Genomic DNA, 12167 nt, shown 5'->3' with positions numbered 1-12167 from the left:
CTTCTTTAAATTTCCGAAAGGATAGGCTAAACACTGATGGCGGTGGCGTGTTTGTTGCTGTTAGAAATAGTTTATCTTCTAGCGAACCTGAAGCAGGTAATTCCTATGAGTTCATATGGGCAGATGTCATTTTTGGCAACCAGAATAAAATAATAATTGAGTCTCTCAACACAGATGATACAACTGCTGAAAGGTTCAAAGAAAACTTGAGTTTACTTTCAAACACGTACCCGACTCATAAAATTATAGTCAGTAGTGACTTAAATTTACCCTCGATATGTTGGCGGAACTTGATGTTTAAATCTGTAGGTACGCATAAAACATCATCCGAAATTGTGCTGAACGCATTCTCTGAAAATTATTGCGACCAGTTAGTTAATGAGCCCACCCGAATAGTAAACGTTTCTGAAAACACACTGGACTTCTTAGCAACAAATAATCCTTAGCTAATGACGTGCATCAAAACGGATCCAGTGATGAGTGAACACAAGGTTGTCGTAGCGAGACTGAATACTGTAATCCCCAAATACTCCAAAAGTAAAGTAAAAAATACCTATCCAAAAAAGCAGATAAAATTAAATTGACGCCTTTCTGAGAGACAATCTCCACTCCTTCCAGATTAACAATGTAGGTGTAGAACAGATGTTTGAATTCAAAGAAATGGTATCGATAGCAATTGAGATATTTACAGCAAATAAATTAACAAACGACGGATCTGATCTCTCTTGGTTCAAAAAAAGGACCAGAACACTATTGCACAAAAAAAACTTAAAAAGCACGCCAAATTTAAACGAACGCAAAATCTCCAAGATTGGTGATCTTTTACAGAAGCTCGTAATTTAGCGCGACATCAATGTGATGAGGTGCTTACAATACATTCTGGTCGCATGTAAAATATGCTAGAGGCAAGACACAATCAACGCCTTCTCTGCGCAATAGCAATGGAAATGATGTCGACTGACCCACATCATTAACGTCGATATGCAGCAGGATTTTGGAACATATATTGTGTTCAAACATTATGAATTACCTCGAACAGAACGGTCTATCGACACACAGTCAACACGGAGTTAGAAAACATCGTTTTGTGAAAGACAACTAGCTCTTTACACACACGAAGTTTCGACTGCTGTTGACAAGGGATTTCAAATTGATTCAGTATTTCTAGATTTCCAGAAGGCTTTTGACACTGTACCACACAAGCGGCTTGTAGTGAAATTACGTGCTTATGGAATAAAGACTCAGTTATACGACTGGATTCGTGATTTCCTGTCAAAGGAGTCACAGTTTGTAGTAAAAATAAAAATATGGCATTTCAGTCTTTGATCGCAAATTTTTTATTTTCAATGACCGGTTTGAGGCTAGCTGTCCATATTCAGATTATATATTGCAGTTACAGAGTAACTTGTCAGTACAGAACTTGGATAGTTCTGTACTGACATGTTACTCTGTAACTGCAATATATGATCTGAAGAAGGGCAGTTAGCCACAAACCGGTCATTGAAAATAAAAAATTTGCGATCAAAGACTGAAATGCCATATTTTTATTTAAAGAACGATCGCCGGTCGCGGTGGCCGTGCGGTTCTAGGCGCTTCAGTTCGGAATCGCGTGACTGCTACGGTCGCAGGTTCGAATCGTGCCTCGGGCATGGATGTGTGTGATGTGCTTAGGTTAATTAGGGTTTAAGTAGTTCTTAGTTCTAGAGGACTGATGACCTAACATGTTAAGTCCCAATAGTGCTCAGAGTCAAAGAACGATCGCGGAAATCCCATTAAGATAATCATGTCTAGTTTTGACAGTTCGTAGTAATTGACGAAAAGTCTTCGAGTAAAACAGAAGTCTATTCTGGCATTCACCAAAGTAGTGCTACAGGTCTTTTGCTGTTCCTTACCTGTATAAACGACTTAGGACACAATCTGAGGAGCCGTCTTACGTTGTTTATCGCCTAGTAAACTCATCAGAAGATCTAAACCAATTGCAAAACTATTTAGAAAATATATCGGAATGGTGCGAGAGTTGGGAATTGATCCTAAATAATGAAAAGTGTGAGGTCATCCGCGTGAGTGCTAGAAAGGAATCTGTTAGACTTCGGTTACACGATAAATCAGACTAATCTAAAAGCAGTAAATTCAACTGAATACCTAGGAATTACAATTACGAACAATTTAAATTCGAAGGAACACATAGAAAATGTTGTGAGGAAGGCAAACAAAAGACAGCATTTTATTTGCAGAACACTTAAAAAATCTAGAACATTTAGAGATCCACTAAAGAGACTGCATACGCTACACTTGTGCGTCCTCTTTTGAAATACTTCTGCGCTCTCTGGAATCCTTACCAGACAGGAGTGACGGAAGCACATCGAGAAAGTTCAACGAAGCGGAGCACTTTGTATTGTCGCGAAATAGAGGAGAGAGTGTCACGGACATGATACAGGATTTGGGATTGACACCATTAAAACAAAGGCGTTTTTCGTTGCGGCGGAATCCTCTCACGAAATTTCTATCACTAACTTTCTCCTCCGAATGCGAAAATATTTTGTTGACACCGACCTACGTAGGGAGAAACGATTATCATAATAACATACGGGAAATCAGAGCTCGCGCGGAAAGATACAGGTGTTCTTTTTTTCCGCGCGCTGTTGGAGAATGGAATAATACAGAATTATTGTGAAATTGATTCGATGAACCGTCTGCCAGGCACTTAAGTGGCAACTGCGGTCTATAGAAATGGACACTTCTGAAATTTGCGTAAGAAAGTAAGTTGCAACCAGTATAAATTAATCCCAGTAGCTAGTTTTCGAATATACAGGACGACAATTATTGAACAATATGAATAAAACTTAAATTAATTGCAAAGTACGGCGTGCACACAATTTATTCAACATTTAAACGTCACTGCAGATATTCGGACTTAGGTTACGACAAGCTCGATATTCCCCCATCACTGGCGCTGATGTGGCGCAGACGAATAGAGAAATTTCGCATGACCCGCTGAAGTGTCGGAACATCGATGCTGTCGATGACCTGCTGAAGAGCTGTTTCCAGCTCAGGAATGGTTTTGGGGCTTGCTGTATATCTTGTCTTTAATATAGCCTCACGAAAAGGAGTAGCATGTGTTCAGATCTGGAAAATATGGCGGCCAATCGAGGCTCGTGCCAGTGGCCCCTGGGTACCCCAGAGCCATAATGCGGCCCCCGAAGTGCTCCTCCAGGACATCAAACACTCTCCTGCTTCAATGGAGTCGAGCTCCGTCTTGCACGAACCACGTCTTGTCAAAATCAGGGTCATTTCGGACAGTGTGGACGAAATCATCTTCCTAAACCTTCATGTACCCTTCAGTAGTCACCATGCCATCGAGAAATATCACACGGATTATCCCGTGACTGGACACTGCACACCACACAGTCACCCACTGAAGGCGAAGAGTCTTCTCGATCACGAAATGCGAATCTCAGTTCCCCAAATGCGCCAATTTTGCTTATTGACGAACCCATCTAAATGAAAGTAGGCTTCATCGCTAAACCAAACCATACTAATTCCCATCTTTCCCGCAGTCGACCGTGCACTTTGGACGTCCTCAAGCAAGCTTTTCAGAAGTTATGACGATTTTGTTTCATATAGCTCAGTAATTGTCACCCTTTAATATTATCTGACTTGCGACCAATACAGATTATTGGAGAGAATCTGAAGAGTTACATAATCATGACAAAAATCGATAAGCACTTACTACTAACTAAGCACGTTAAAAAATTCGCCAGATGATGGTTGCTCGATCTAAGCTTCAAGAATATATACTTTCAGGATGCCTTAATACGTTTGAAGGCAATAAAAACTACGCATTTGCTTTCAGCTATTGAAAAGACTGTCAGTGTGGACCAGCAACACGTTGATACTTTGCAGGGAAACAAAGAAACCAAATCTGATTTATGGAGTTGTAATATTTTTGCCTTTGCAGTCATCCTATTCGGCTACAAGAAGCTCTTTTTAGAGCAGTTGAGAAGACAGCTGTTGCAAGATGACGTAATGTGGTGTGAGGTACCGACGACAGATGGTTTGTTCGGTACGGATATCGTGAGAAACACCGCCTAAACAGAGGTCCTTTCAAGAAATGTCTAAATGCGGGTGAAGTCTTATGGGACTTAACTGCTAAGGTCATCAATCCCTAACCTTACACACTACTTCACCTAAATTATCCTAAGGACAAACACACACACCCATGCCTGTGGGAGGACTCGAACCTCCGCCGCGACCAGAGGTCCTTTTCCACGATTGGCTGCTGCGTTCAGAAGTTGCGCGCCAAAGTGGTAATCAGGTCAACATCGAGCCATTGTCACATCCTAGTGTCCCACAAATCTGGGTACTGCATGATTGGGTCTGCTGGCCAAATGGACAACCGCATTGAGGCTTCGTTCAAAGTCTGTTTGGGGCTTAAAACGCTGTCTCATACGAGTACGCGGCGTTTCTGTGATTTGATACACGGCGTATCTGTGATTTGACAGTAGTTACTCAGCATTATATATCCTGCCAGCGTTGGTAAGATAGTTGCATTTTTTTAAAGGCTGCATTTAGGCAGCTAGGGCCTGCCACGTTATATACAGTATTTTGTGCGCGTCGTAGTGCTCCACTCAGTTCCATTAGCATGTAGCCATGGCAACCGCCACGCAGCAGAATTGTGCTATGGGGCACCGATGCCCATGTAGCAACCCTGTGGAGTTGGGGCTGCGTGGCGATCGTCGATCCTTTTTTGTATGAGGTACATCTGTGATTGCTTCTTGAAACTACAATACATGAAATTTCGAAATGGAAAACTATAAAAATTTTAATTTAAAAAAGTACAAAAGAGGGTAGTAAAGATTAGGAATATCACTTCACAGGCGCCTTGTGAGGGAGCTGGCCTCGAAACGTCTCAATGAGCCCGACGTCCCTGGGCAGCGCATCCCATTGTTACGTACTTTGTTATACGAGATAATTGACGTCTCGCACGTCATGAGTAACTTCTCGCTTAACTATTCTAATAACTAACTTTTGCTAGTGCTTTTATGCTGATGACTGTTTATTAGCTAGGTTACTTACGATACAGTTTTTCTATGTTAATGTAATCTGATTGCCAGCTGCTGTAGGCCGAGCGGTTCTGGGCGCTTCAATCCAGACCCGCGCTGCTGCTACGGTCGTAGGTCGAATCCTGCCTCGGGCGTGGATGTGTGTGATGTCTTTAGGTTAGTTAGGTGTAAGTAGTTCTAGGTCTAGGGGACTGATGCCCTTAGATGTTAAGTCCCATAATGATTAGAGCCATTTTGTAATCTGATTCAGGTTTACCGCGGCGCCTGGTACAATAAATGGCCACAAAATATCTTACTAACGGGTTAAAATGTTTCTATCCTGTTACTCTTCATTCGCCTCGCAGTTGGTATTAGTGTCCGAAGAGTCCGTTGTGCCGGAGTCTTCACCCACACTAACGCATTCGCCTCACTGTCGTCTAACTCGGTGTCGATATGGTCTCAGTTCTTTATAGGTAGTGTGTTCCGTTTTGGAGATTCGATCTGTGTGTTTGTTTAATCGTTGCCATTTATCTGCATCCCTGACTGTTTCTTGTAGTGCCTCTGTGGTTATTCCTCGTACTTTTGTATGTAAGTGTCTGTGCCGCTCACAGCGACGACTGGGGTTCGCAAGTTTCGTTCTTAGCTGCTCCCTGTTGGGGAGAGAGATATACAGCCTGGGCCCTTCACCACATTGATCCCACTCTCGATACCAGTTGCACACCTGCTAAGACCATAGTTGCCGTTTCAGTTCGATATGTTTTCCTGTAATTTTCCTGAGTTATCGGGTCCTCCCGTCTTCAGCCAGAAGGCTGCAGCTCGATATTTGCTAGTTATATCTCTTGGAAAGACGCCCAGCACCATACACAGTGCCTGTAATGACGTGGTGCTGGATGCCCTAACAGGTTGTTAACAGCACTAAACACGAACTACACTAACGCACTCTGGTGGCCGTTTTAGCTGTCACAGAACATTGTAACTCTAGTCTTCTACAGAGCCGAGTGCGAATTGGCGTCCACGAGTATGAAATTACGTTGAGATACCATCATGTCTTCTGGATGATTCAAATTTTTCGTCAGTCAATGTTCCGTGCCCGGAGTTAAGGCACACGTCCATCCGCCAAAGAACGGCTTCCTATCGTGCCAGCAATGATGGGAAACAAGTAACGTAGAGCGTTTATGAGCGTTTAGGCAGGTTTTCAACAATACGATTGTGCCTCATATTCAGTTTGTTCTACTTTATCATTTCTCTCAGTGTTTATACTTTGTTTTGTTCTACTGCATTCTAATCCTGTGTACTTTGGATGGTACTGACAGTATTTCCCGCCGCAGCGTGCGAGCCGGCGCTGAGCATGGCGGTGGAGAACGGCAGACTGGAGTCGAGCTCGGAGCTCCGAGATGGGGAGCCCTGGCTTGTGGACGTGGACAGCGGCGTGCGATACCCGCCGGGCCTCTACTGGAGCAGCGGATCCTCCTGGCGGGCCTGCTACTGCCACCTCCAGCCCTGTCTGCGCATGTCAGTATCCAGCTAGCACTTACTCTCACCTATACAAGTACGGCCAAACTTTCAGGAAACATTCCTCACACACAAAGAAAGAAAATATGTTATGTGGACATGTGTCCGGAAACGCTTACTTTCCATGTTAGAGCTCATTTTATTACTTCTCTTCAAATCACATTAATCATGGAATGGAAACACACAGCAACACGACGTACCAGTGTGACTTCAAACACATTTTGTTAAAAGAAATGTTCAAAATGTCCTCCTTTAGCGAGGATGCATGCATCCACCCTCCGTCGCATTGAAACCCTGATGCGCTGATGCAGCCCTGGTGAATGGCGTATTGTATCACAGCCGCCCACAATACGAGCACGAAGAGTCTCTACATTTGGTACCAGGGTTGCGTAGACAAGAGCTTTCAAATGCCCCCATAAAAGAAAGTCAAGAGGGTTGAGGTCAGGAGAGCGTGGAGGCCATGGAATTGGTCCGTGTCTACCAATCCATCGGTCACCGAATCTGTTGTTGAGAAGCGTACGAACACTTCGACTTAAATGTGCAGGAGCTCCATCGTGCATGAACCACATGTTGTGTCGTACTTGTAAAGGCACATGTTCTAGAAGCACAGGTAGAGTATCCCGTATGAAATCATGGCGGTGAATCGAGGAAGTACAGTACATACTGACGAAACTAAAATGAGCTCTAACATGGAGATTAAGCGTTTCCGGACACAGGTCCACATAACATATTTTCTTTATTTGTGTGTGAGGAATGTTTCCTGAAAGTTTGGGCATATCTTTTTGTAACACCCTGTATACGACGGGCGCTCAATAAGTAGTGAAACACAGTTCTTTCTCGGCCAATCAATTTCTGTTGAAAAAATGCGGAACTTGTTGTGGGACATGGTGAAATATTACCGCTTCAGCCCCCGTGGCTTCATGAAGTTCGCCGACCGGTGTGGCCGAGCGGTTCTAGGCGCTACAGTCTGGAAACGTGCGACCGCTGCGGTCGCAAATTCGAATCCTGCCTGGGGCATGGATGTATGTGATGTCCTTAGGTTAGTTAGGTTTAAGTAGTTCTAAGTTCTAGGGGGCTGATGACCTCAGAAGTTAAGTCCCATAGTACTCAGAGCCATTTGAACCATTTCATGAAGTTCCGATAGGTGGCGGTGCTTTACCAGGTGCGACAATAAAGTAATGAGACTGATGTGAAAAAAAAATGTTCCTTACCGCTTTAGTGAAGTTTAGTGTTGTCTCCTTCAAAGTAATTCCCTTCTGAATGCACTCACTTTTTCCAGCACTTCTGCCATTGATGGTAACATTTCTGGTACTCATCTTCTGTAATGTCCTCACAGCTTTTTGGACATCTTGTGTTGTTTGAAAATGGTGTCCCTTGACCGCCGTTTTGACTTTTGGAAATAGAACAGAGTGATAGGTGGCTGTGGTGGTACTTAAATTTGTTTTGAGGTTAAAGATTGCTGTACTGACAGAGCAGTATAGGGTGGCGCATTATCGTGATGCAGAATCCAATTATCAGCAATGTTGGCACGGCCACGAAGAGCTCTTTTACGAAGTCTTTCTAAATTTTCTTTGTAGTAATATTGGTTAACTATTTGTCCAGGAGGCACCCACCCTCTATGAACAAATCCATTGGAATCAAAGAAACACACAAGCTTCTAAACATTCATGGTGGTGTCTGTTTGTACTATATCGTGTCTCCCTACCACTTTCGCGCAACGACGCTCTGAGCGTGTTTTTAAGGGAATTAACTAGTTTGAACCTGGGACCTGTTGCTGGTAAGGAGACGCCAGACCACACATGACATGTAGAATTCAGAAGAGTTCAGTGAGACTATCGATGATATAACCAAATACTTAATGATCTCAGCGTCAGCTCCACTGCACTCCCTGTAAAAGAATCTTAATACTAACTAAATTTAGTGGAAGGGGTTCAAGGCTTTCCTATTTTTAGTTAGCTGGTAAAATAACGTCGAAAAAGCAGTTAAGTTTACCACTGGAAATTTTATTCTACTCACAAAACATCGTTTATAAATTGCACTATTGATAAAAGCTAATGTTTTCATACAGGATGGTAAAAACCAACTGCGTTCAACAAAAATGTGAACGAATATTCCCTAAATGGGTTTCCAAGTTCTACAATCGATCGAAGGATGACCTATACCATATCACATCTATAATCTAGGTTTAATTTAAGTTTCACAAAAGAGAAAACTATCAAAATGGTCTACAACTATAAAAATGGTCTACAGTGACCCTCAATTATCTTTAATTACTTATCTAACTTGTCGTAAATTACAGTGGCTGATGTGGCTTCTCAATAACTAAAAATAGAAAAATTATCGCATTTCAGATTTTTACTTCAAGTGGCAAATGTGAACACCATGAGTTTTAATTAACGATCGACACTAGTATTACGCAAAAAAGGGGTGTAACAGATGAGTCTTCTGCAGTTCTGAGTGGAGCCTTATGCGCTCAAAAATGCGGCATCGCGTGAGTTCATTACCTTGTCGGTGTTTAGGCAGCGTCAGGGCCATCCAGCTCGCCGTCTCGGAACTAACTCTTTCTAACTTCTCCTTACTACAATTTACCGAAGTTGGTTTAAAAAAACTATCTGGCTATGTTTTCATCTGACCAGTCAGGGTCTCAATGTTAACCTTAAGCTCCGCCTACAAAAATTCTGTCTATCCAATGAGAAACGTTATACTTTTCGTGGTGGGGCAATCTTTTTTAAAGTTTGCAACGTAACAGAGACGCTAGAAAGTCTCACGCTAAAACCTGCAGCTGGTGTGGTCCTTTTAGCGTTATCGTGAGATCTATACTGTTCTTCTGGAGGGCTCTATCTTTTAACATGGGCTGGAGGATTGTCCTAATGTAACAGATACGCGAAAAAGTCTCACGCTAAATCGTACGGGTGGTAGTGGCCCTTTTTGTGTTATCGTAAGATCTATACTACTTTTCTGGAGGGCTCTAGCTTTTAACATGGGCTGGGGTTGTCCTTGACGTACCTGAGACGCGAAACAGTCTCACGCTAAAACGTGCGGGTGGTAGTCGTACAGGTAGTCTGGCCCATCTCTTATCTTAGGGCCTTCTAGCTTAACACGGTTCTGCTCTCGGCTTCTGTCCTCGTTTCTCCCCTCGGAACTGCGTCTGCCTCACGGTGGGAAGGTACGACATGCATTTAGGCATTCTTGTGTTAGTCTGTGGTATTCCATTTGCTCACTCGTTACTCGTATTACTTGGTTAATTTAATGTCACGATTTATTCCGAGCTATGTGACATACTACTGGATTTGCTTATCATGTCAGGGTTTTCATGGAAGGTGTTGGATTTGCCTGACACCTTACAAGCTTGCATTTCACTTTTGACTTTGACGTGCGAGCTTTTTTTGGTCTGGGTGATCCCGTTGTCCACCATTGCCAACTTTGGCGTTTTGTCTCTGAATCGTACTGAAACAACTAAATTTCATCATCAGTGATAACACAGCTCAACAATTCTGGATTGATTTCCGTTTGCCTCGCGGGATTAACCGCGCGGTCTAAGGCGCTGTAGTCATGGACTGTGCGGCTGGTCCCGGCGGAGGTTCGAGTTCTTCCTCGGGCATGGGTGTGTGTGTGTTTGTTCTTAGGATTATTTAGGTTAGGTAGTGTGTAACCTTAGGGACTGATGACCTTAACAGTTAAGTCCCATAAGATTTCACACACATCTGAACATTTTTTTGATTTCCGTTTGTTCTAACACATCCGCTGCCAAATTTTTCCGTGTTTCTCGCTAATGTGATGTGAGATATTTTGGGGACCATTTTTGCACAAATCTTTCTCATTCCAAGATCTTCAGATATTATTAGACGAACGGTATTCTCGATTGATGTGCAGTTCTTCTGCAATCATTTTGACGGATAATCTTCGATCATTTCAAACGAGTTCACGCACCCTGGCCAACTTGACGTCAGTCCGTGAGGCTGATGGTCGTCCACTGCGGTCTTCATCTTCAACATTCGTTCTGCCTTCACTAAACATTTTATGCCAACGAAAAACTTGAGCCCCAGACATAACCTCTTCTCCAAAGACCTTCTGAAGCTTACCGTAAGTTGTCGCCGCGTTTTCACCCAATTTAACACAAAAAGAAATGGCATACCGCTGCACAATATTATCCTGTTCCATTTCTGTCACGAGAGATACAAACACTTGTTAACAGCATAACTCATGACAGAGCAGTTGCATCAATGTGCCGCTTGGACTAGAAGCAGCTTATAGATCAAGGTCAAAGATACTGTGTGTACGCAAGCCTACAGTGTTGCCACATCTTGCAAAGAAAATCAGTCTCATTACTTTATTGTCGCACCTTGTATGTAGCCTCCAAAATGGTATCTGTAACGGATATGCGTTCCAACCAGAGAGCTGTCACTGAGTTTCTTTTGACGGAAAACTACAGCATTGCAGATATTCAAGGCGCTTACAGAACGTCTACGGAAACCCTGCCAGTGAACAAAAGCATGCTGAGTCGTTGGGCGAGGCGTCTGTCATCATCCCAACAACGTCGCCCAAAGCTGTCCGATCTCCCGCGTGCCGGCCGGCCGCAAACAACTGTGACCGCTGCAATGTTGGAACGTGCGGAGACCATCATTCGAGGTCATATTCGGACCACAAACAAACACCTTGCTGCACAATAGGACGTCACTGTCGGTAGTGCTGACTCACTCGTCCACCAGTCGGGGTACTCAAAGTGTCTGCCCTCTGGTTTCCTCGCCACCTAACAGAAAACCACAACAATTTTTCTGTCGAACATCGTCACAGGCGATGACATATCGGTTCATCAGTTCTACCCTGGAAACAAATCGGCAGTCCGTGAAGTTGCTACACACCGCTTCTCCTCCGAAGTTAAATTTCAAAGCCGCAGCCCCAGCCGTAAACTATGGCGACAGTCTTCTGGGAGACTGAAGGTGTTGTTCTGTTTGATGTCCTCTCTCATGATGTAACGATCAACTCAGAAGTGTATTGTGCTACGTGCTACCCATAAAAATGCAAAATAACTGCACCTTCTCCGTGACAACACAGGGTCTCACACAAGTGTGCTCACAATACATCATTCGACTATTGATCCTCATTCACCCTAAAGCACGGTTATCGCACCTTCCGACTTCCATCTCTTTGGTCCAACGAAGGATGCACTCCACGGGAAGCAGGAAGTGGAAGATGGGGGGGGGGGGGGGGTTGTTCATGCAGTAAGACGTTCGCTCCGATGCCGACCAGTAGAGTTGTAGATACAATATGGGCAGGCATATAGGCCCTCCCAGTAAGGTGGTACAAAGACGTCGCATTGAACGGAGATTATCGTGAAAACTACAGTTTTGTAGCCAAAATAGCGAGAAACAGTATGGTATATTGGAATCCTGAATAAAAGCAATGCGCTTTCAGGGAAAAAAGTGTTGCATTGGCTTTTGAACGCCCTTCCAGGTGGACTCTCCTAAGTGTAGTACATTAATTCCTAACTTTAAATACTATTTTAAACTTTTAAATATTCAAGCGTACAAAAATCACCTTAGAGAGTATAAAATCACATTAAACACAGAATGACTTCTTTTTATCTTTATTCTTCGATTGGTTTAGTGCGCA

General features: G+C 43.4%; 1 protein-coding gene across 1 annotated transcript in view; it reads left to right on the top strand.

Annotated features, from left to right (window-relative positions):
• Positions 1-12167, top strand: part of LOC126349825 (G-protein coupled receptor Mth2-like) — a 583470-nt gene that overhangs the window by 78230 nt on the left and 493073 nt on the right. Inside the window, exon 2 of the mRNA XM_050002465.1 lies at positions 6371-6554. Coding sequence (XP_049858422.1) covers positions 6371-6554 — 184 coding nt within the window. The remainder of the gene's footprint in view (positions 1-6370; positions 6555-12167) is intronic.

The sequence above is a fragment of the Schistocerca gregaria genome, chromosome 1, assembly GCF_023897955.1.
Source record: "Schistocerca gregaria isolate iqSchGreg1 chromosome 1, iqSchGreg1.2, whole genome shotgun sequence".
In the NCBI taxonomy this organism is placed as follows: domain Eukaryota; kingdom Metazoa; phylum Arthropoda; class Insecta; order Orthoptera; family Acrididae; genus Schistocerca; species Schistocerca gregaria.
This window is presented reverse-complemented; position numbering and strand designations above follow the sequence as displayed.